The sequence below is a fragment of the Bos indicus genome, chromosome 8 (genome assembly GCF_029378745.1).
Source record: "Bos indicus isolate NIAB-ARS_2022 breed Sahiwal x Tharparkar chromosome 8, NIAB-ARS_B.indTharparkar_mat_pri_1.0, whole genome shotgun sequence".
NCBI classification, from domain to species: Eukaryota; Metazoa; Chordata; class Mammalia; order Artiodactyla; family Bovidae; genus Bos; species Bos indicus.
In genome coordinates, this window is record NC_091767.1 from 79,424,135 (window position 1) to 79,450,625 (window position 26,491).

Below are 26,491 nucleotides of genomic sequence, written 5' to 3' on the forward strand. Positions count from 1 at the left end.
AAACTGCTACATCTGCAGCCACTTGCAGCCAGCATTGGTCAACAGAAAGCACCCAATTCTTCCCCATGACAATGCATGTCACACAACCAGTACTTCAAAAATTGAACAAATTGGGCTATGAAGTTTTCCCTCATTCACCATATTCACCTGACCTCTCAGCAACCAGCTACTTCAAGTATCATGACAACTTTTTGCAGGGAAAAACACTTACACAACCCGCAGAATGCAGGAAATGCTTTGCAAGAGTTCATCGAATCCCTAAGGATGGATTTTTATGCTACAGGAGTAAACAAACATTTCTTGTTGGCAAAATTGTGTTGATTGTAATGGTTCCTATTCTAATTAATAAAGATGTTTGAGCCTAGTTATAGTAATTTAAAATTCAGGGTCCAAAATCACAATTACTTTTTCACCAATCTAATATTTAATACACACTACTCAGTTTTTAAATACTATCACCAACTCAATGAACATGGGTTTGTGCAAACTCTGGGAGGTAGTAAAGGACAGGGGAGCCTGGTGTGCTGCAGTTCATGGGCTCACAAAGTGAGACACAACTTAGCAACTGGACTGAACAACTCAGTTTTTAACTTGTTGGCGGTTTTGCATGTACATACTCAATCACATAATCTACTTGTCAGTGGATGAGGTATACCTCATGTTATTTGAAACTGGTGCAGATTCCTGAAAGAAAATGACACGTTAGAGGAGTGTCTTCATGACTATGTAAAAAACCATGTGCTTATCTCAGAGTAGCAGCTGTTCTGTGGGGTCAAAATAAGGCATGTGTGGGAACTGTTGGAAGTGGTTGCAAGGTATAACCACGTCTAGATTTACACTAATAGGTTAAAAACTTACAATGGGGAAATGTTCAACACTGCACTTCAGGATTTAATTTCAGAGTTCTATACATTAAAGTGTCCTCTGGGTAAGACTGCACTGGATCTTCACTACTGTGGAAAGGCAGGTATGATTTCCATTTTGCAGTCAAGGAAAATGAACTGCTTAGAGGTTAGGGGGATTTGCTACTCTCCAGCTGGAAAAATAGCAGCTGCTGCTGCTAAGTCGCTTCAGTCGTGTCCGACTCTGCGACCCCATAGACGGCAGCCCACGAGGCTCCCGTCCCTGGGATTCTCCAGGCAAGAACAATGGAGTGGGTTGCCATTTCCTTCTCCAATGCATGAAAGTGAAAAGTGAAAGTGAAGTCGCTCAGTCCTGTCTGACTCTTAGCGACCCCATGGACTGCAGCCTACCAGGCTCCTCTGCCCATGGGATTTTCCAGGCAAGAGTACTGGAGTGGGTCGCCAGTGCCTTCTCCGGGAAAAATGGCAGAGCCAGAACCTAATTAAGTCAAGAATTCCAGTCAGTGCAAAGCATGCTAAATTCTTGACTGCTGTTATCCAAATAAGCCAGCTTTAGAAGAAAAAATAAGTACTGAGCACATCTCTGCAGTTTTAGAGAGGTTTGTTAAATTCTGTTAGCTTTTTCAACATTTTTCTGCTTGTAACATGAACCCTATTGACTTACCTACACAGGATATTTTTTCCACTAGGGTAATATATTTATTTATTTAAAATAAATTGAAGTATTTCAGAACACCTTAATAGTACCTCTGACTGTGCATACTGCTGCTACTGTGAACACTCAGCAAGAGATTAAAAAGTGCAGATTGGAGGTATGAAAATGGATTTCAATATTTTTGTTTTTGAGAGGAAGAGGAAGGGAGAACCCTGGTAGTGGGGCATTTTTGGATCTTGTAAGAGACAGGCCAGCTGCATTTGCAAGATAGCCACGCCCTGGAAACTGGACTCAGCATGGAACAGATATACCTGTCCCCTAGCTGAGGTGCTGAGAAGGGGCTGGGACCAGCACCCAAGTAAAGGGAGTGAAGAACCAAGGACAACACATTATCCAGGTCTGCTGGCAAGCACTCGTCACTGTCCCACTCATGCAGTGTGAGGAATTGAAAAAGCTATCAAATTCATTGGACAGAATCTACTCTAGGAGTCAGAATAAAATGTACGGAACTTTTAAACATTCTTAAAAGGATATATGAAAATGGCATCCTGAAAAGAAAGATAAAAAACTAAAAGACAGGAACAGGAAGGTGATGGGTGGTAAGTTAGGTAAGTTCAAGAAAATTAAATGTACAGTAATAAAAAATTAATGTGAGAAATGGCAGAATGACACTAAAAATCAAGCCAGTCACCTGGAGATCAAGCTTGACAAGTTTTCCCAACAGAAAGGAAGGAGATGATTGGGAGAGGCATTTCAGAAAGAAAAATATTTCTGAGAAATAAAATTATGAAAAAGATATATTCTAAAACAAACAACAAAACTTAGGTGGGGAGAGACACTGGATTCACTTTTGTTTCAGACAAAAGTTAATGTCAAACCTTTGTTTGATACAAAAGGTGTAAGGAGAAATAAACACAGAAGCATCCAAACAGAAAAATAAAACCTATAAGGGAACAAAAATAAGATTGGTTGTAGTCTTCTGTGACTATGCCAGAAGACAACAGAATGGTATCAAATCTTTTCAAGGAAAGTGACTAGAATTTTATGTCCAGTCAACTTTGCAGAGCCACACAGCCAAAAAAGAAATGTGTGCGTGCGTGCAGGCTCAGTGGCTTCAATCGTGTCAGACTCTGTGACCCTATGGACTGTAGCCCACCAGGCTCCTCTGTCCATGTGACTCTCCGGACAAGGTTACTGGAGTGGGCTGCCATGCTCTCCTCCAGGGGATCTTCCTGGCCCAGGGATCGAACCTGTGTCTCCTGCACTGCAGACCGATTCTTTACCCACTGGGTCCTCTGGGAAGCCCTCCCCACTGCCGCCCCAAATAAATAAAGTTAATTTTGATATGATTCTTCTTCAGCTGGAAAATGTCTTCAAGGAATTTGTTTAAAAGAAAAGCATACAGGTGTGCTCCTTTCGAGCCCTCTTCTATCTGGGAATGCTTGCCCAGCAAGCACCCCCAGCAGCCCTCCCTATGCATTCATGCCCTGAAGTCTGTGGGACTCATCTGCACACTCCCGGGACTTGGCAGGCACTGGCTGTCAGTGAACACCAGACGGCAAGAGCACATGGAGATGGAGCGAGGAATAAAGGGGAGCAGAGCTGTACCGCCCTTAATCCTTCACCTGGTTTCCTCATGAAATTTAGGACTCTCATTGGAAAGTAAGGTGGATAAAATTACAGGTTGAAATCTTGATTTTATTTCAAAATGATAATCCGAGGCATGGCTCTGACCACTTCTGAAGGGCTCATGAATTAGAGAAACAGTTCCATGAAGGCTCCAGTCAGATCAAAATGATACCAATCAAACTTGTGATTGGTAGAAATAGCCTCTTTAATCATCAGGGATTTTAAAAGTCATCCACCCTGATTTCGGAGTATCATAAAAAGTAAAAATTACTTTTATTTTGTCATTTTTCCTTTGCAAATGTTTTTAGCAGCAACCAGGACTATTGTTTTCCTTCATTTTTATGACCATAGTATTTATATGTCTTTTCATTTTTATGACCATAGTAGTTATATGTCAACTTAAAATTAGAGAGGGAAAAAATCAAAAGCCCTTCAGTGGCTCTGCTCATCTGTAGGAGGCTCACATAATAGGTACTCATGTTCACGTTATCAATTCTACAAATATCAATAAAATAAGGTTTGTAAATCGTAAATACAGCAGTAGCAGTTCACACGTTTGACACGCTTTCACAAGGATTCAGTTGACAACAATAAATATAATTTCCCCTCTTTAAAACAAACAAAAAGGATTTATAAAGGATTAATTTACTTGGAGTTTATCAGCCCACTATTTTTAGTGTGCTCTGAAATAATTAAAAAGCTTGAAATTGTATTCAATGAATACTGGCCCATAGTTACATTTTTTTTTAAACCTGTCTTAAATACATACATCATGGCTTTCTATTGAAATCCTTAAATCTATAGGGATCTGTAGTAGGTAAGACTATATTAAACATTTTTTCCTCATTAACAATTTCATTAAGTTAAAAAAATCTGACATTTCCCTTAAATGTTAAGTCGAAGCCTGATCTATGCTGCTGTGTCCTGTGAAATGAACCTAATTTTCAAAGTGAATAGAACGCCTGAGTGGCCATTTAGAATGCGGCATTTTCCTTCCCTCATGATTCCTGCTGGGTCCTCTTCGCTGAGGCTTTTCCCTGAGTCATATATTTACTGGAAAGGCTACCTAGAGGAGGGGAAAAAACAAAACCCAACATAAATGAAACAGGCCTCACTTTATCGTAAACGCTATACAATTACTTCTTATGGTTAATTATTTACAGAAACCTCATACTTGTCACTTGTTTTGAATCAAGTCATCTGGCTAGATATAAAAAGGTATAACAAAAGCCTCGTCATATTCTTTCTAAACGCAGATGAGCTGCTAGAGTGACGTCATGTTATGACATGCATGCTCACTACTGGTACAGAGGCCAGGAGAACTTCTTAAAGCTCTGCTTTGCATCTGCAACCAAACAGAATAAACTCTAAAGAATTCTTTGGTCAGAAATAAATATCTTGTGTCATTACTCTGCAGACATGAAGCTGTGAATGGTGACATGGTAGCCATAACTTATTGATTTAAAAGAAAAAAAGGAAATTTATTGTATTTACAGCTGCAGGACAGAAATGAGGACTGCTAATTACATGCACACCACAGAACAGTTAATAAATTTTGTTTTGGAGTCAAAACAAATAGTTCAATGAAACAATAAAATTGAAAAATTCTTAAGTGATTACTTACAAGAAAGTAGTATCTGACAAAGGATATACACACATTGATTATACACATTTCAAACCAATGGTGGAAAGTATGGGTTGTTCAAAACTGGTATTTTGTCAAACAAGTAATTTTGGAAGGAAAGGGATAGAGAAGTTTCCTTCCTCACATCATACCTTTCCTCCTCACCTAATTTCAAATGAATTATAGAATTAAATATGAGAGAGTCAAAGTATAAGAAGTAGTGAATATTCTGGAGGGGGAAAGAGTTTCCTCAGTATACCACATTATGCTTTACTTATTAAAAGGGCTTTCTATTCTTAGCACTAAAGAAATTACAAATCCATAGAAAAAAGACAAATACTAATAGACAGCTGGTGAAAGAAAAAGCAACATATGAAAGAGAAAAAAAAGCATGTAAGTAGATAAAAATTAATCAATATCAGTGGGTAATCAAAGAGATGCAAAGTAAAACAAGGTATCAATTCTTAACCACTAACTGCTGAAAGAAGAGCAGGAGGACAGGTAGGTACACAGAAATTTTGCTAAAGGAATATTCATATAAACCAGAGAAACCTTGTAAAGCATGCAAATAACTCAAATGTCCAGAACTTGGAATATGCCTAATTATATTATAAACACAATAACATATTAGGTATGCAGAGAAGGATAATTAATAACATGAAAAATGAAGGTTATAAATCCTCAAGAATTTTCATTAAACTAAAAATTAATTAAAAAAACACATTTGAAAAACACCACTAATCAGATATGTATTGCCTCATTTTTGCTTATCTGTAAAATGAAGACAATAATACCTATCCCCCTTGGAGTTACTGTAAAGATTAAATACATTAATATAGGTAAAACAACCGAACAGTACCTGGCACATAGAAAGTGCTCAATCAATGCTAACTATTATCATTACATTGATGTAAAAAGATGGGAAGATTTTATCTCCAAAACTGAAATAATAGTTAATGCTCTAAAATGGGACAAGTATAAATGGCTTTTATTTTCAATTTGCCTAAACTATACTTTCTAAAATGTCCAAAGTCAACTTATTAAGTATGCAAACAAACTTATGCCCCCTCGAAAGCAAACTTTCCAAAGCAAGATATCCTGAGAGTCAACTCACAGTGAAAAATCAGTGATATGGCAGGAAGAATCAAAGTATCTATAGGTATAAATACCATATTCATACCACAGAGTGTCTATTGGTCAAAAATACCCGTCTGTGACATTCTAAACTGCATGAAGTACTGAGGAAAGGCTTTTCACTTAAGGGACAAAAATTTGTATCAGTACCTCATACTCTACATACAACCAGATAGAATCAAGATCTAAATAAGAAAAATAAAGTTTTAAAGCTATTAGAAAAAAAATATAGATGGATATCTTTACAACTTCAGGTGAGGAACAATTTCTGAAAGACAACCCTAAAATCATGAATCACATGTTCATGAAAACTAATCAGGGAAAACCAATCATCTATTTCAAAATTAAAAACTGAAGTGATGTAAGACAAGATATACTGGAGGAAAATATTTAGAATGTATATAATAATAATACATGGTATTCACAGCTAGTAAGCACATAAAAAGGTGCTCAGCATCACCAGAGTTAAAAAAAAATCCATTAGAACACCACAGTATTTTTTTCACTCATCATATTTGTATGAATAAACACTGTTGATATAAGTGGCAACTGTTTCAGCCAATGAGGGGGTATCTGACAGTATCTAACAAAGTTGAAAAGGCACATATACACATATGAAAATGCTCTACGACACAACAAATTGATTTCTCGGAACTCAAATCCTATACAATCTCTCAAATATGCTCAAGAAGACTCACACAAGAGTGTTCGCTACAACACTGCTTAACAGCAAAACACCAGACATAATCTAAATGCTCATGTACTAGGTGATGTTTACATAAAATATTTTGTATTCATAAGATGCAATACTGTAAAGAGAGACTAAATCCATATATAACATATATAAATTTCAAAATCATTTTGTTAGATATAAAAAATCAAGTTATAAAACATTCATATTATATAGTGAGTCATTTAAATTTAAAAATTCACCAAGGATATGTATATTAAAGGATACATATGTTAAAGGATACATATGTAAGAGTTTAAAAAAGAATGGGTACCTGAATTCTTATTAATAATAAATGAGTGAAAAGAAAATATGAAAAAATAAAGCCTATTCTCTAGTAGATGAGTAGTTGTTATATTATTTAGATCTTAAAAAATTTTTTGCCCAAATGTTAAGAAACCATTCTAATAATACTTATAGTTTTATTACTTATCACTTAAACATGTAACCCCCTGTGTGTGTGTGTATGTGTGTGTGTGTATATATATATATATATATATATATATATATATATATATATATATGGGTGTGTGTGTATATATGTATATAAAAATCTCAACATACCTGAAGAAGCTTCATGTAAAAAAATTTACACATAAAAAGATAAAACTATGGGACTTCCCTGGTTCAGTGGTTGGGACTCTGTGCTTCCACTGCAGGGTTTGATCCCCTGGTTGGGAACTAAGAACTTGCATGCCACACGGTTCAGTCAAGAAAAAAAGATAAAACTACTATAAATAAAATATGAATTTTTATGTAATCTGGGGGAAGAACATGAAATTCTTAAAAATGTGTAAGCATGACTCGAAACTACCATAAAGTTGGCTAGATCAAACTACTAGAACAAGTGTATGCATGGCAAAATAAATCATAAATGAGGCTGAAAAAATAATAAACTGGTGATGAAGGATACTGTAACATATTTGACAAAGCATGAATAAATTTCTAAGTAGAAAGAACTAAAGACAAAAATGAATACTCAAAAATACCAAGATGTAACATGAAGAAATACAAATGAAAATGTGGGAAATTGTTAGCATTCAATGGTAATAACAGAACTTCAAGCAGACTGGCAAAAAAAGACTATTCTCAATGATGCAAGCGTGTGGGAAAATTGTGACTGACTCTGAAACTGTCCACAATCACAATGTGGCATTATTGGCATCACCATCAAAGTATGGTTACTTTTAAATCTATTATTCTCCTAAGTGGGATTTGTCCTGAGGAAATAACTAGACAAATATGCAAACTGGCGTTGCAGTGTTTTATATAGACAGTGGTCTTCCACCTTGGGTACACGGGATTAAGCTATTCCTGAACAGCGTAAGAGGACAAGTGGGTAGAGTTTTAAGAGAGCTGCCCACATGCTTCAATTTTTATCTGAGTTCTTTCTGAGAATGTCTTTGTGGACCAGGCTTTGGGGTGGTTCTCAGGAATCATACCACTTTCTCTTTACCCTTTCACAAGATAGAGAGAGAGAGAGACACGTGTGTTCTAACCATTCATCTCTTAATGTGGCACATTACCCTAGGGTGAAAAAAAAAAACCCTTGGGAGGCAGAGAAGCACACAAAATGCTGGGATCTGTAGCAAAATGGGAATACATCTAATAAAAGCCCAAATTTAGCTTTCATAAAATTGCACTGATAGCTGATGCCCATCAGAATAACTTCTGATGATACGATTTACGTGATTTTTTGGTGATTTGATTAAAAAGGAATGGAAACAACTGAGTGGCACTGCTGTGTCTCTTCCCCTCCCAGACTCCAAAACCCCTTTCTATCCCTTTTAATATGCCATTATAAAGACTAATGAGGCTTCACAATGTTTATGAAGTATAAAACAAAAAGATTAGGAATAGAAATGATTCACTGTTTCATTCATGCAGTAAGCAGTACTACTCCGAAGATAAATGAATGCATGGGATAAAAATCTCATCTAATTAAATGAAAGGCATTTTCAGTAAGTAAACATAGGAAGCAATTTTTAATCAAAATTTGTAACATTGGTTTTGGTCAATTATATTCTTCTACCAACTATAAAAACAATTTAGAAGACATTTTTACACTTTGAGATTTAACAAAAAGCTGAAAAATTCAATTTATATGAACACTTTTGTGGGCCAGTCAATAAAATGCTTGAAATATATATGATAAAAATATATCATCTTAAGATAAAATTCCATGGAAGTGAAACAAAAGAATTCAAGGAGAAAAAAAAAAGATGTAAAATTTCTGCAATAATATTTATATTTCATTTGATACATTTAAAAAGACTGATTTAAAAGTTTTGTTTTAAAAATGCCAGTATTTTTAAAAAAACCTCCAGAAATTACATGTTTTGCAACTACGATGAAAAACAGATGTCAACTTAAACACATACAAGGAGATTTATGGGTGGTTCAACATTTTGGGAGCGAGTATGCAAGCAAAAAAGTTTTGAAGACACTGATATAACAAATATTTGAAGAGAACTAGTTCCATTAATAAAGAATGGTTAAATACATAATGTATGTTCATATACTGGAATATCAAGAAGGGTATGAAAAACAATGATCTATATATTCACTGATAAGATCTTCCTATATATTCACTGAATAAAAAGTGCTTCTATTATTTTAAATTTACTGTCATAAAGACCACTGTGCTTTTGTTTTTAATAAGTAAGCTATAACATTCTCGTCAAGGAAAAAAGTATACATTATCATAAAGGAGAAAAGATATTCACCAATCTCTTATAGCATCTCCAATATTTAAAATTTCAAACCCTTGGATTAAAATGGAATAAACAAAGACACAGAGGTAGTTTCTTCTGAAAAATAATTTTCTTTCCAAAAAACAGTAGTGGATTAAGAAATAGAAAAATGTTAGTCTTGAGATTCTCCATACCGAACAGTTTATGACTATGGTTCTTCAATCTCCACATACTCTTCTTTCGTTAAAAGTTTTCATTATGTATTTGTCCTAGGAGTTAGACAGTCAGAGCATAGTTGGAGACTTTCTGTTAACTACAGCAATAAGAGTAGTAATAATTTATCGAGTGATGTGTGCCGGATACAGTGTAAAGGGTTTTACATATATGAAACTAATCCTTACAGTTGCCCTGTGAGCTATTAGCCCCAATTTATGGACAAGGAAACTGAGGCAGAGAGGCTCACTAACGTGACAGAGGTAACAAAGCTAGTAAATGATTGGGCTGGATGTCAAACTAGAGTAAGTCTGACTTTAAAGCTCATGTTCTTGATCACAGTCCCACTCTTCTTTACTCTGTCAAAATGAGTCCACCTCTAATCAATAAAACTTACTGAACATCTAAGGCACTGTTAGTGTGTGTATGTGAGGGAGGGAGGAAAAGAGCAAGGAAACTTGTGGGATCTTCTATCTACTGCTGTCTCATTTGAGACTCAGAACAATATGCAGCTTAGTGGAATGGAGGAAGTATCAGGAGAGGAAAGAGAACTTGGTTGATTATTGGATGTGGGTGGCTGCTTTAAGCACAGCAGCCCGAGACAGATGGTGCTTTTGCCAATTTTATAAACGGGACACCTGGAGCTCAGAGGAGCTCACCTCTGTCTTCTAAGGTCAATTCAGCTATTGCGGAAGAGCAGGGGCTGTACACACTAGCAGCTTCTCCTTAGGAAACCACCCACGCATCACAGATAAATAGTCTGTGAAAAGAAAGAGCTTTCTGGAAACTTAATCCTACTTAATGTTGAGACATTTCACAGAACAACATACATAACTTGTATAAATTTTTCATGGATAAATTTGACAGTATTAACAGTTGTCATTAACTTGAAGAGTTTATTAGAAAAGATAAGTTTTAACCACCTGTGATTTTTTTTTTTCCTGGTAGAAAGCAAACCTTATTTATTGCAATAACATTTTTTTTTCTGTAGTAAGCTTAAGTTTTATGGTTACTCAAAAGATTTATAAATATGTAAATCTTTCACTCAGAAGATAATTTACTGAAATCCTAGCCTACTGTCAATTGGTATTGCCATTTCTAGGTATATGTCTAACATCTGTACTTATCCCCCACTTAAGAAATTATATTAAAATTTTACTTTCAAGATGCGTAAAATCTTTAGCATAAGCAATGCTGACAGATGTCCTGCAGAACACCAAACGCCACTGGCGCCCACCAACCTCTGCTCTCAAATCATGCAGGTACTGTTCTAAGTGCTTTTACATAGATTTTGCAACAGTCCCACAAGATTAGTATTATTATTATCCCCTTTAACAGAAGAGGAAACTGAAGCAATGGAGGATAACATCACAGCTAGAAATCACACTGTGCAATCTGACGGCAAAAGCTGTTATTCATAAACATCTTATCTTTGACAAAACAAATCTCAACTAAGGACGGACCAGTATTTTCTTAAGTAAAGTGTTCTGGAAATGCCTATTCGAGGCTGAAGCTTGTAAAAACAAGTCTTTTGGCTTCTTTACATCTGTTAACTATGTGACCTTCAAACTCTCAGAGGATCTATGGGAAACAACCCCACAAACTGCAGTGGAGTCTGTCTCCAATACACTTTCATTTGCCAAAGTAGCTTCCAAGGCAGCTTGTCAATCTCCTCCTCCGTGTTTCATGGCTACTCCCACTGTCAATCAAATCCTCTCAGAACAGACCCCATTCTCATTTCACTCTATTTCATTTTGAGGGTTTTCCCAGTAGAACTTTTTTTATTTTTAAGTCCATGCATTCCAATGAGAACAATTACAAAACCTTCCCAGGAAAGAGCTGCTCTTGCCTGTTCTTACACAATCTCCTATGTCTTCACCTTTCATGGATACCACGTTCCCCTTTTGGGTAAGTGTGACAATTCTTTGAAGATTTCTGTTTCTCTTTGGGACGTCCTACCTCAGTCTGATTGTAGAGAAACTTGATGCCATTTTGAATGTTTTTCCCAATCATTAAAAAAACACAACTGTAAAATATTCACGTATTATAAAAATAAATGCCTATTTCTAAGAAGATCATTTTATATACTTGAGATAATTCATCTTAAAAAGTACTTAAATAATTTAATAATTCAATTTATTTTCCTTGTTAACATTCGAAGTAGAGACAACCAAATGCCCTTCGCCTGGAGCTTCCTTAGCTTTCCCAGGGTGAGACCACAGCGCCCTGGCTTATTGCAGCCTGGGCTGGCGACAGCAGGGAAGAGCTCTTATCTGCTGCGGGGCTGGGGAGGCTGCCGAGGCTCTGGGAGCACTCTCTCTCAGAAACTGACACCTGATTGGAGAGATGGCTTAGCCTCTTCATTCTTTATAACTAACACAGGCATCTCTCCAACCTACAAGCAAACATTATTTGCACCTTAGCAGTAACATACAACACATAAAAGCTGACCACAAAATAGGCGGCTTGTTTTACATTATATATAAAACTGTCAGGTTTTATCAATGAAGCTTTAAAATTTCCAAAACTTTTCTCACCAACTATACAATCAATTTAAAAAGAGTACACATGCTCTATTTCTTTTAAACAATTTCCCTTCTTTAATCCTACTTTATTGAAAATTAGAGAGGGGAAGAGAAAGAGATATTAAACAAAACTAGTTAAGTGTCTAAAGGCCAGAGGTTTGCATCATGATTTATAGTTTCATGTCCTTAAAAAAAAAAAAAGCTGAAAAAGTGATTCATTATATGTTAAAGTTACTTTGATTTTTCTTTTACTCTTCAAATTTCTCCCTTCTATTTCAGGATTAAAACTACTCTTGAAACACCAAGAGAGGCCTTCATAGCATCCTATTTTCCCCTCCCTTTTAGCATCTTTCCTTGGGCCTGGGGGGACTGGGTAGGGATGGGGGCCCTGGCACTATGCAGCCATAGCTGAGGTCAGGTACCCTATAATTCTTCCAGCACTTCTCAGCACAACTCCCTACAATCAGGTTTTTCTGCCCCCTATTTCAAAGAAATGGCTCTTTTCAAAGTCACAGTGAGGGACTTCTGTGTTGCCAAATAAAATGCAGCATTCTCAGTCCTCGTTGAACAGACCTGTCAGAAGCAATTTGCATAAAGCCAACTGCCCCCTCTTTGAGGCACTTTCTATATTAAAACTCCATTAAAAGATCAAACTTGCTGCTTCTCCATCCCCACTGTTAAACATTTTTTTCTGGGGGTGTGTTTCTGTCTCCTTTATTTTGCCTAAGCCTCTACATGCTTTTCTCTTTTCTATCTGCATGTATTTCCTACGTGACTGCAGTCAGATCCAGGGCTTAACTATCATCAATTACATACTGATCATCCTCAAATTTGTATCTGCAGATGGGACTTCTGTTCTAAATGCCAGGCTCCTTCCTATATCTACTTGGCTATTCAATACCTCTACCACAATATCCAGCAGGTCTCTTAAAACTTACACATTTAAAGCTGAACTCTATTTCTCCCCATAATCTGTTCTTCCTCATGGTTCCTCAGCACAGGAAATTCAAACTTCACTCTTCTAGCTGCTCAGGACAAAAAATCACAGTGTCACCTCTGAGTCTCAAAATCTCACGATTTTCTGTCATGTCTTATCATCCAACTCATCAATTATCATGTCGGTACTACCTTTAAAGTCTCCAGGAGATGAGCAGACCTCACTTCCTCCATCCCTTCCACCCCTGTCCAAGCTGTCCTCATCTCTCCCCTGAACTACAGAAGGAGCCTCCTTGTTGGTTTTTCACCCTTGCCTCCTCAGCAGTCATAGTGAACCTTTTAAGACAGTTCTACCACTCCTTTGCCTCCAACAGCTGCCCCTCTCATGTAGAGAAAAAAACCCATCCCTGCCACTGCTGAAGGAGCTGTGTGACCCACAGTCGTGTACCCTGACCTCAGCTCCAGTTACCCTCCTCTCCCTCATCCGGCTTAGTGTCACCACTTGGGACAAAACTGTTTTCAGCTCTGTTGTAAGAGTCTAAATCCAAGTTCTTCTTGACTTGCGTCTTCCTTTTACTTTGATTCTTTGCTGAAATGTTACTTTATCAGAAGCTGCCTCCTTCCCATCATTCTCTTTTCCGTTTCCTTCTTTATATTTTTTAACATCTGTCGCCACATGAAATATGTCTGTGTCTTTTCTGACAAGAAGGCAGAGTAAATGAGAGAAGGGGCTTTTATCTTCAGTATTTAGGCCCACACCCCACACTTGGAGGGGGCGGGTGGGTGGGAGGTGTAGCTTAATATTTGTTGAAGGAACCAGAAAATAAGTGACATAGTTGAGACAGAGTGTTCAGGCCCACAATTACTTTCTTTGGTGGCAAATAATCTCCATGAGGAGAATACACTGCTGACAAGACAGTGGCAATTTCAAAGCAGAAACAAAAAGTGTAGAAGAGGAACAAATAATTAGAGACTATGGTTCCCTATGGTTCCTATTCAAGGATGGTATAATATAAGAATCACCTAGAACATTTAAAAAGAAAAACAAAAACAGGCTTAAGCCTAACCCTCGAAGAATCTGATTTGGGAAATGAAGGTCGAGGGCAAGTGTATTTTTAAAAGCTCCCCAAGTTATTCTGATGTCCAATCGCTGTTAAAACCACTTATTCAAAGGAAGTGCCTCAAAAGGCATGTGGTACGCTATGCAGTAAATAAAACAACACACATTTGTTTTTTTAAAAAGCCCACATACCTGACTGGGGACTCAAAAATATAGATGTTTTTTGTTGCTTTTGGTCTTCATGTAAAAGCACTGCCTAAAAAACGAAATAGACTGGTTTACAAAGTCGAAAGGAACAGCATCCGAAACAGTCTGAAAACTGTAACCAAATCCAAGGAGAGCTGAAATTAGGCATGTGGGTGGCAGAACTTTGCAAGTTAATCGACAAGCAAGACACATCTGCAGGACCCCGAAAGGCACGCCGGGCAGCCGGTGCACAGCAAGCTCACCGCACACGGCACCTCAGGCAGAGTGGAGGAGCCACCTGAACTGCCCAGCCCCTCCCGAGCACCTGGCCCAGAGCTGCTCGTACTCAGAGTGTTTGCGGGAGAGGCAGAGACGGGAGGGTTTCCTGCTCGGGTCTGAGCTAGGTTTACCTGAACAAATGTGCCAGCTGGTCTCAAAGGGTTAGGTGAAGAAGGGGATCCAAATACACAATCTGATTTAGACAGACCTGAGAAAGAAATGAGCACTTTTTGTTCCTACTTTAAACTGAAAGCAGTGGCCCTGTTTCAAACTTTCACAGAAAGATTTTCTGTTGAGATGACAGAAGCTCTACTCAAATTATTATGTGGACAAAATTCTAATGTATTAGAAGAAATGAAATGGAAGAACATAATCTTTAGACAGAAGCTGATTATTTTTAATTGCTATTGGAGGAAATTCACCATACTTTAGCTCCACTCCTCTTTTAATTCCTTTTACTGTGTGTGTGTGTGTTAGTCGCTCAGTCGTGTCTGACTCTTTGTATACCTATGGACTGTAGCCTGCCAGGCTGTTCTGGAATTCTCCTGGCAAGAATACTGGAGTGGGTAGCCATTCCCTTCTCCAGGGGATCTTCCTGACTCAGGAATTGAACCCAGGTCTCCTGCATTGCAGGCAGATTCTTTACTGTTTGAGATACCAGGGAAGCCCTTCCTCTTTTTGTTTTACATTATGACTACCCGATTTAATATGAAAACATGGCAGTCTGAAGGAACCAAGATTCTAGTGTTTTCTGTACATTTGATAATACCTCATCCGTGTCCCAGGACATTCCCTGTCCCTCTTGATTGGCTGCTAACCTCTAGATGGCCAGGATCATTGCTCTATGTTTTAAAAATTTTGGTAGGATCTTAGTTCCCTGACCAGGGATTGAACCCAGGCCCACGGCAGTAAAAGTGCCAAGTTCAAACCACTTGACCGCCAGGGAATTCCCTATTTTTACTATTTTGAGAGCTTTACTTATTTTATTTACTCCACTTACTACTGGCAACTTAAAACTTGCTACGAGCTAGTAAGAAGAGATCCATCCAGCCGGGGGAGTGCAGGAGCATCCCTGCACCACTTTGCTGTACCAAAGAGGAAGGCAATGCCCATGTACTTCCTGCTCTGAGTAAAAGCAGACAGTGAGCTGTTCTGAAGGGGAGCCTACAAAAGGAATTTTGATGAGACTGTATTACATTTTATCTATATATACTGTTTACAGTTTCCTCATCTGTAACTGAGGATATCAAAATAATACCACAGTTAATGGGGCTCTGGTGAAAATTAGACGAGTTTACCCATGTAAAGTACTTAAATAGTGCCTGACCCACTGAAAGTGCTCAATGAACGTTAGCTATTGCTTTTAATTTCTTTTAAACATTTTACCCTTATAATTATAACATCATTTTATTCTGCTATATGTCCCTTGTGAGGGCAATAAAAGTTTGAATTCCTTAGAAGTAGGACAAGCTGAAGCTGTAAAAACATTTCATAAACATTTACACTGTATTTTAAAATTAATAATAAAACAATTTAAGAACTTTTTATATAAAGCTCATTTAAAAAAATAAGGATGGCTGATCTAAACTTTCCTATCTTAAAAAAAGAGATACTATATTGCTGATATGGTATCATAAAGTGGAAGAGAGGTATCAGTGTTTCCAGGAACGACAAGGACTAGAGTGAGTATTTTAAGGAAACTTTCAGTGCTGACGTTTTTTATGCTGTCCATGAACACTTAACAGTTGAGGACATGAACAGAGTCACTACTTTAATAAAAAAACATTATTTCTCAGGGTTTCATTTTTATGCTAAATAAATTTCATCCACTTTCACAGGTTTTTTCTGAGAAAAAACTGAGAGTGTATAAACTGCCTTGTAAACTGTAACTTACCCTCCCCTCTCCAAGGTACCCTTACTTTTAAGTCTGTTAAAAATACGCCCCAAACAGATGCTTCACCCATTTCATAGAAAAAGCAAATTAAGATCCAACAACTTACAGGGGCAAGATCTATGGATGATGTTCAACTATAGACAGAAAATACTTTCTTCCTCATTGTAAGAGTAACATGCTCACTGAAGGAATGATGAGATGCAAAGGGAATTGTCTGCAGTAGAGGCACTGTTAACTCTGTCACCCTTCTTCTACTCCCCTTTTTAGCTGTGAGCACATGTGTTTACACAACAATATAAGTGGCTCCTGCACACAAAGTATGGTGTCCTGAGATCACTTCAGCTATGCCTACCCATGGCTCTTCCATTTCAGAAATGTACATAATATAGTTGGGAAAGCTCAAGTAAGTGGTAGCTTGTTTTCTGGTCAATTAGGTCAGCAGTCCCTAACCTTTCTGGTACCAGGGACCAGTTTCATGGAAGACAATTTTTCCATGGCCTGGGTACTGGGGGATGGTGGACGGTGGGCAGGGCGGTGGTAGTTCAGGAGGTAATGACAGCCATGGGGAGTGATGGAGAGCAGCACACGAAGCTTCACTTGCTCACCCACTGCTCACTTCCCACTGTGCAGCCCTGTTCCTAACAGGTCACAGACCAGTACTGGTCCATGGCCTGGGGGGTGCTGGGGACCCCTGTCTTAAGTTACATTTTTTAAGTACTGGGGATTACTAGGTCTTCAATTCATTGATAATCTTATCTGAAAAGTCAACCAAACTTATCCGAATCAACCAGACTGACAAGCCTCTTAAAAAAACCAGGAGTAAGTGTTTAAAAACACATAGAGAATTAGAAGTAAAGGTGGGGGAGGTGGGTTTACCTTCTGAAAAACAAAATCTTATCCAGTAAATAGATCTGTACATATAACTAAAATAGTTAAGAACCCTAAAAAAGAGATTTCCCTTGAGATGTGAGTGCAAACATCAAGGCATGATGGGCATCCATACCTGAAGAGCCTTTAAACTGAGGGCATTCCTTTTTAATGTGCCCTTCTCTTCCACAAATAAAACAACGTTTTTCTCTTAAGTCTCTGTCCTCCTGTCTCTTCCACTTTTCCACTGGTGGCCTGAGGATTTTTTCTCTCCCTGGCTCAGCAGCTGCCCTCAATGGCTTGGCTTTCTGAGGTGTACACTGCATGGGTTTATCTTCTTTTGTTGATACCTCTCTCTCTGTGTACTTGTTTTGAATTTCTTTATCTTCTTTGCTTCTTTTGTCTTTGTTCTCGGGGTATCTTTGGTTCAGGGTATCTTCCTGATCTCGCCGTCGCCTCACTCTGTAGAAGATATAATACTAGTAGGAAAAATCTGAACAGAAACCTAACAAAGTATTAAGACCCCTCCAGGTTAGGAGACAACTAGATACAGAAGGCATCAGAGGGAAAAATAAGAATTTAAGTCCATCTTCTCTATTAACATATTTTTGACTGGGGGATTTCTGCAGAAACTATCACCTGTGGCATTAATACGTCTCTGGTTAATAATGTGTTAAAAAGTACCCTCAGAGCTTAAGGGTGTAGTTGTTCATTTTCACAATTACTCTAATGCTGTGAAACCAGTTTTTGCAATTAGCGGAACTCCTTAATACCTACTCTGGTACTGATGTTATGAAACTCAAATTATCTTTGGAATGATTTCTTAAAACTTTCTGGCCCACTAGGGGTCGCTAAGAGTCGGACACGACTGAGTGACTTCACTTTCATTTTTCACTTTCATGCATTGGAGAAGGAAATGGCAACCCTCTCCAGTGCTCTTGCCTGGAGAATCCCAGGGACAGGGAGCCTGGTGGGCTGCTGTCTATGGGATTGCACAGAGTCAGACACGACTGAAGTGACTTAACGGCAGCAGCAGCAGAATTCTTTACTAGCACTGGAAACTTGAGACACAAAACTTTAGGTTCACAATGGAACAATGGTTAGAAGGAGCTTTGTGCTCTTAAATTGTCAAAATTATTTTTTCCTTTCCCTACAGAATCAGTGGCTATTATCTGAATAAAAAATAAAAGTAATAAATAAGAGCCTCGAATTCCAGATGGTGATGTAAGTACCATGTTTTTAAATGAGAATATTATCATCCACTTAAAAATACCACGACCACAAAACATGTCCCAAGCAAGCAACCAAAAACATCTCCCTTTGCTCTCCTGAAAACATTATCAGAAGAAAGCATGATGACCAAATCGAGTAGGTCACCACAACAATTATTAAGAATTAAAATGAATACAAGTGAAGGGTCCTATAGCACAGTACAGTATTACTGAGTCTAAATTCCCACACAGTACACCCCAGATATTGTGCATCAGAATATAACTGAGATCCTAAAAACAAACCCATTTTACTTTTCAATGACTGAAATGATTCTGGACTTCTCACTGCTGTAAAATGGAAGAATTTCAGTTTCCTCTTCTGCTCTTCCATCCTTGTTGGACAGCGTAATAATCAAATGATCAAGGGGTGATTAGGGATGTGCCCAAAATTAGGAAAAGGGATGAGGCCTGGAAGACTGTCTCCTGTACACTCAAGTTAATCCTAGCTATCTGACTTAAAGCCAGGTTTTAAATCACTTCATTTTCCTTGTAAAAAATCTCAAAGTTATCTGAGAACTTCTGGGTTTAATATAAGTTTATTTCCTGGTACAAGAGAACCTCATTTGAAAACTGGTACAGTAAGAAAATAAAAACAAAACCACCCTTTTGAATGTTCACTTACTTTCTCCTCATAGGACAGTCCTTCATGAAGTGTCCGATTTTCCCACAAATGCGGCAACATCTATCATTTGGGGCCAGCTCTCCTTCAGTTAGTACATCTGGATCAAAAAAGTACTCCTAGCAGAATATAAATACATAAAAACCTAAACTACTAATATCAGATCCAAACACAAAAACTAACCAGTATCAATCAGGGATCTTATATCTCAACACTGACAAATCATTATTTTTAATAATTATTATTATACTGTTTAAATCCAAAAATCTAAAATCACTAAGAAGTGTAATTCAGGATAGGTTTACCTGAATTCATTTTGGTTCATTCCTTTTCACCGTGAAGAACACTTTAACCCTATCTTTTCCCTCAGCACAACTCTAAACATGAGCATTACATATGCCTGTGAGTCAGTTTCCTAGGACTTGGGGAAAACTGCGGCCAGGTACAAAAACTTCATTTTCTCATAAAAAGAAAAGGCTAAAACCTAAAAAGAAAGAAGCTATGTGTTGCTTTGCTGTGGCTTCTGAAGCAAAGTATCAGAGGAAAGGAAAGACAAGGGCCTGGATTCTAGCCTCCTTACCACTGAAATGAAGCTGGGTACCAGCAGAGGTGGCATCACCTGGGGGTTTGCACGACATGCAGTATTGGGCCCCACCCCAGACCTCCTGAATTAGACTCTGCATTTTAACAAAATCCCCAGGTGGTCTGTTAGAACAAGTTTCAGAAGCAGGGTATAGAAGACTGCCACAGTAATATCTAGCAAAAGCTAGATGCAGAGATGTGATAAAATGCTGAACATGCTTACACACCTGATAAGGTTCATTTAAAAAGTCTTAATTAGGAAAATTAATGCAGGAGAAAAACCCCTTTATTTTTAACACGCAACACTCTAGTTCCTAGCCCCTTCCCTTTTTTCTCACTGAAATGAATTTTTATAATGTAATTTTATTTTGCTTTTATTGAGTGTGGTTCCATAAAAACCTGAGTATCAGGTTATATGAGGACAGATTTTTAGCACAGGGAGCACTATGTCTCTCCTCGCTTCATTAAGGTATTTCTTACTCTTTGCAAGCAGACTGGAAAATTTAGATTTTCCTAAATCTAGGAAAATCCACCCAAACTTCACTTCTGGCTATCTCTCCCCATGCTGCTGACAAATGGCTTCAAAATAGCTATGTTTATGAAAAGGCTTTCATCGTGGCTAGACTCACCAAACTTTCGAGTATTTAGGTTATTATTGAAGTAATGTATACAAATTAGGTGCTTAAAAGGTTTTTGGAACTGGTTTTTTGGTATTTCCAACAGTCACTTACCATTTTTGAGGGGTAGTCCTTTGGAAATCCTTTGACTGGAATCCCAAATACTCTTCTCCCATTAATAAATGCTTTCATTATAAAATTTGTCACTAGAAAAAAAGAGTAAAGTCTCAATTAAATGGATTAACAGGAAAAGAGAAAGCATTATTATTTAAAAACAAAGCAAAACTTACTTTTCCTGGATAATCCGGCTCCAAGATTATGATTCAAATCAAATGGATCTAAGTAAAGAAAATTAATGAAAACAAAAAAAGGATAAATAGGAAATACCACTATTTATACATTAAGTGAAGTCTATATAACAAAAAGAGTTACATACTTAAAAGTATTAAAATGAGTGCCTTTTTAATGAGCTTCAAGTCTATAATACAGCTAAGTGCTATATATTTCTAAATATATGGAAAGTTTTTCCCTAAAAGTATCCATCAAAAATTAGGATATTGCTTTATATCTGAATTCTTAAAGAGTCCTTCATATTATGAGAAGGCGCTTCATTTTGGACAACAAAATACTATTTGGAAAAGACATTTAAGTCTGATATCACCAAATCATACTAGTTTTAGAGGCATATAGAGGACACAAATACATTTAAAACATTCTACCACTGAATGTTCCTGCTAATTAACAGCCTTACAAAAAATCATTTTGGAAAATACATTTATTGGGACTTCCCTGTTGGTCCAGTGGTTAAGAATCTGCCTTCCAATGCAGGGGACTAAGATTAGATCCCTGGTTGGGGAAATAAGATTCCACATGTTGCAGGGCAACTAAGCCTGTGTACCACAACTACTGAGCCCACTCACTGCAAGTACTGAAGCCCTAGAGCCCATGCTCCACAACAAGAGAAGCCACCATAATGAGAAGCCCTTGCACTCTCTGCAGCTGCAAAGTGCCCTGCAGTCTCCGGAACTAGACAAAGCCTGTGCATGGCAACAAGACCCATGCAGCCAAAAATAAATCTTAAAAACAAAACAAAACAAACAAAACAAAACCAAAAACAAGCAAAGGGAAAACAAAACAAAACCTTTTTTGAGGATCATCTCATTACTTAAGAAAATGGAGGATGTATACAGTACATATAAGAAGAGTAAAGAAGTAAAAAGAGGCATCCTTCTGGTTGTCTTGCTATGCTTCTAATGTACAGTAACTGGGGTATACCATTTGGGATTTAGACCCACTATGAGTTTACTGGAGAAAAGCACCCTTCACTCAGTTTAACCCTATACTAATAATTGCTATAAGGTTACCTTTCTAGTAGGTTTGGTCATGCTTTCCTCTGGTGACTTTATGTGTGTGCTACGTGGAAGTGTTTTTGGTGTTTGCTTGGTGTAGCAGAGATGCTACAATATTAGTTACTGTATAAACACTACAAACTACCACCATCGACATTTCTCGAAAAACTAGTCAGAAGTCTTCCTTCTAAGACAGCCTATTACTAATGGCTCATTTATAAATAAAGTTAAAAGCAAAACGTAATGAGGCTTCAAAAATTAAAAAAAAAAAAATTAATAATTGGCAGACCGTAAGAATCCACTGTGATAATGGAAAGGTTTAAGACAAAGTTCTGTATTTAGCTATGGGATACTAAAAAGTTATAACCATAGCCACAATCCATGGTCATCTGAATTTAATTTTGTAAGTAGTCATTGTATTTTAATAATGTCAATAAGCAGAAGTAATGACAATAGAACATCTAAAGTAATACATTATTTAGGTGATAACAGTTGAAAAAATTATAAGACTAAAATCAACAAAACATTTCAAGCATTTTCAATTCCATTTTTAAGCATTTAATCTCCATTTTGTCTTTAAAATTACAATCACACAAATTGATCACTTACAGGTGGAATCTAAAAAATAAAACAAACAAATGAATGTAACAAAACAGAAACAGACTCACAGATATAGAGAACAAGCTAGTGGTTGCCAGTAGGGAAAGTGAAGTGTGGAGGGGCAAGATGAGCTATGGAATTAAGAGACACAAACTACTATGTATAAAATAAATAAGCAACAAGAATATACTGTACAGCGCGAAGGATACAGCCAGTATTTTATAATAACTTTAAATGGAGTATAATCCATAAAAACACTGAAACACTACTGTGTACACAGGAACTAGTATAACATTGTAAATCAACTATATAAATCAATACTGAGCAACCACTGAAAGTAATTTGGTGTATAGACAGAATAGAGGATCAAAGTAAAACCATTCAGTGTAAAAAGCAAGTCTCAGAATAATGACCACAAACATCTAAAAGAAAAAAGTGTATGTATATATAAATTTATCTGGGTACATACAAATATATATAAAGTCAATATAAAAAATCTACAAAGATAAAAACAAAAATCCCCCAAATTGGAAATAAACAATCAAATACAAACACGAATGGCCCAGGAATCCTAGCATTCAGCATGGGCAAACTAAATGACAAATTTTTGAAGCTGGCTTATCTCTACAGCAACCTTATTCTGCAGAGCTTGTTAAACAAAGATAAAGGACTTATTATGGTGAACAAAGATTTTTGGATTTGTAAGAAACCCCACACGAAGGCATCAGTCATTAAAAAAAAAAAAAAAGGAAACAGATAAGTCTGCCTGACATGGACAGTAACGGGGCAACTGCTAGGCGCATTCTGATTAGTGGCTCATGGTGGCGTGGGAAGAGCTCTGCAAGGACCAAGAGTACCCTCAACAGTTCAATCCCTATATTCTATTCAGTTTTAAGTTAGATTTTATTAGTACCTTCAATAACAATGTATTTTGATGTCCACTGTTTCTTAAAAGTTGTAAGCAGACTTTTTCTCCTGATGCTAATTACATGTTCTTTAAAATCAAATTCCTCTGTGTAGAAACGAAGAAGTCCCAACCATAGCTGCCCAACAGATTCTGTATTTTTTCCATATTCTGGCCAATAGTTGGGCTAGAAATAGAAGGAACAAGAGATATCATGCTCTATAGTAAAGTGTTAATAGTCATTTGTATCTTAGGGAATAAATCTGGATTTTAATTAACTAGAGTTAAAATATATATAAAAACAATTATAAAACTTTTCTATTTTAAAGTATCATTTACATGAGTTTATTAATCTCTACCCTATGACCCAGAGACAGAAAGTGCTCTGGGTTTTAAAGGTCAAACCTCAGAATGCATGTCTGTGGAAGAATCTAGAAATAAATTTTAGAGCCTTGGTGACACCTAGTTATTATACCTCTGTAACTCAAGAGTTTTTCTAAATTCTGTAGGAAATCACAGAGCAAATTATTTGTTCATTTGGAATAAAGCTACTTAACCTTTTGAATTATTAGTCAGTAAAGAAGTCCTGGATACAGTCCCTAGAAACTCACCTGGCTTAAAAAATATTTTCAACTTCAAAGGAATCATCTGTATATGCTAGTTTTTTTTTTTTTACTATCACAATATAAATAAATATAACAAGTGATAATATAATTGTTGACCATCTACACTACAGCACAGTATAGCTAACTTTCAGTCAAGGATGTAAAAAATCTTTACTATTAAAATACGTACCAGTTCATCTATTTGATCAAAAAAATAAATATTCCAGCCATCAACAAATATTTCAGGTTTCTTTTCACCTTTGTATATCTGAAATTAATTTTTAAACTATTAGTATGGATTACAAACTTAGCGCATTGATACAAAAACTTGTAGGAAAATAGTAAAAATTTTAACTACAGAACCACAGAATTTTAGAGAAGGAAGAGGGCTCAAAAATCATCCAGCTCTACAGATGACAAATACAATTTCCTTTACTAATACCTCTTGAAGAACAGGAATAACTGGTGGATTCCTCTGCTGGAGAAAATATAGCACCATGAGCGTATATGCGTATGACGATAAGCTGCCTCTAGAAGCATCGCCAATATCGCACATCTGGGGGTAAGGAAAAGGAGGAACAAAGGCAAGATCACCAATGTCTTCTGCTACACTTGCAGCTCTTCTATTGTCACTAAAAGTAAGGTGCTTCTAGAGGGCACTAACATAAAAATCACACTTTTCAAATGCTAATATATGTCAACAACACCAAATAACACCAACCAAAAAAAAAAAAAAAAATCAAAAAGTAAAACAAACCCCAACAAAGCTGTGGAACTATCAGCCACAAGCAATATTAGGTTATCATGTAAAATTAAGGTAACATTTTCGTTTGTTCAGTAGGGCTTCTCAAATAGTAGGCTATGGTTCTTTAAAAATATAGGCCTATGTTTTCTTTTTTTTTTTTTAATTGAAGTATAGTTGGTTTACAAGATTATATTAGTTTCAGGTGTGTAACACAGTAATGCAATATTTTTATACTCCCTTTTAAAGTTATTACAAAACAGGGAACTGTCTGGTGGTCCAGTGTTTAGGACTTTATGCTCTCACCGTGGAGGGCCCAGGTTCTATTCTTGGTCAGTAAGCTAAAATCCCAGAAGCTCTGCGGTGTAGCCAAAAAAATAAAAGTTATTACAAAACAATGGCTACATTCCCTACATATCCTTGTTGCTAATTTACTTTACATATGGTAGTTTGTCTCTCTTTATCCCAAAATATCCCTGTCTCCGCTACTGGTAACCACTAGTTTGTTTTCTACATGACTGAGTTTGTTTCTTAGGTTTTCAACAAGGTTTAAAGATGTAAAGAAATCTCCTGAGGAAATCTCAGGAGGAAGCATACTTACCTTTGTAAATACTTTCATAGTATAGCACAAATATTTCACTCTGGGATCAATGGCTGAATAAGCAGATAAGAGTCTTGTGTTATGAAGGGCCTGTTAAAAGGGAAATTATACTACCTTAAAAAAAAGTTTTAAGGTGAAATATTCTGAATAGGTTTACAGTGTAATTCATTTAAATTCATTTTTAAGATGAAGTCATTTAGACTGAAACTAATATTTTTCCCCTACAGAGTAGCTTTACTAACTTACTAGATAATAATTACAAGTGACATCTGATCTCAGGTCACCTTAGTCTAAACATACCTAGAAAATATGGGCTATAAAAATAATCAGTTCCCTTTAACTCAACATAAGATCTGTATCCCTGCCTATTATTCATATTAAATGTCCTTAGGGGCCAGAGAGGTTCCAGAGAGCCTCGAAAACAAACCAGGTCTGAGACCAAAGACACACACATACACACACACCAGAATTAAACAAAGTTCAAGCAAAAAAACAAAAAAAAACTTGCCACTCTGACCTCATTTTTAATGAATACTAATATTAACTCAATTCTGTGTTATATCCCCAGTCTCAGAACACTGCCAGACACTTAGTAAACACTAATAACTACTAAAAGAATGAATAGGATGAAATGAATGGCTTAATTTTACTTAAAGACTGAGTAAATTAAGAGATACTTCTTCCCCTTAAACCCCATAAAGAAAAAGTCTAGGGAAAATCTCACCAATGTGTTATACAAACTGATGTCCACTTCCAGACCGCTTCTCAAATGGAAGAACTTTACGATTGGCACCTTTGCTGTTGTAATAGGCAAGATGTTTCTCAATCCTAGGTTGGGAAACAAGATAGTATTATTAAACAAAGCAGCAGAGGGTATAAGTTGCTCTTATGTTCCAACATAGAATGAAGTAAACCTGGCTTTGGCTTGTCTCAGTGAGTCACTAAGACTAGTCAAAAAATTCTCTTATTAACAAACATGATACTTCTGGCAAAGTTTACATTTGTTAAACACATGAATATCTGAAGTACAAGAATCAATAAGGCAGACCCTGCCCTTCAGGAACACTCCGGATCTTGTGTATGTGTATAGAGCTGTCAGTCTGATAAACTTCAAAACAGAGGAAACTACTACAGAATCTGGACTATGTGTGCCTTACGTATTCACACATTATATGAAGAAAAGCCCTACATCATATGAGTAATCATCTGAATGCCCAAAACAAAAGTTACTCATCATGGAGCTAGAAGCTATGTCAATGTAAGAAAAGAATCAGTGTCAACAGGAGAGAAGGATATTGCCTCAGCTAGGTTTT

General features: G+C 36.8%; 1 protein-coding gene across 10 annotated transcripts in view; it reads right to left on the bottom strand.

The window, feature by feature from the left end:
- Nucleotides 1-3,195: 3,195 nt before the first annotated feature.
- Nucleotides 3,196-26,491, bottom strand: part of TUT7 (terminal uridylyl transferase 7) — a 58,758-nt gene continuing 35,462 nt past the window's right edge. For 3 of the 10 annotated variants that reach the window (XM_019966518.2, XM_019966519.2, XM_019966520.2), the window contains exons 18-27: nt 25,903-26,006; nt 25,179-25,268; nt 24,278-24,391; nt 24,026-24,103; nt 23,240-23,417; nt 20,668-20,715; nt 20,492-20,583; nt 19,182-19,297; nt 17,425-17,750; nt 14,325-14,735 (exon numbers count right to left, since the gene is read on the bottom strand). In XM_019966518.2, the coding sequence (XP_019822077.2) occupies nt 14,440-14,735; nt 17,425-17,750; nt 19,182-19,297; nt 20,492-20,583; nt 20,668-20,715; nt 23,240-23,417; nt 24,026-24,103; nt 24,278-24,391; nt 25,179-25,268; nt 25,903-26,006 (1,442 nt within the window). In that variant the 3' untranslated portion in view covers nt 14,325-14,439. The other 7 variants (XM_070795069.1, XM_070795070.1, XM_070795072.1 and 4 more) reach the window with 7 other exon arrangements.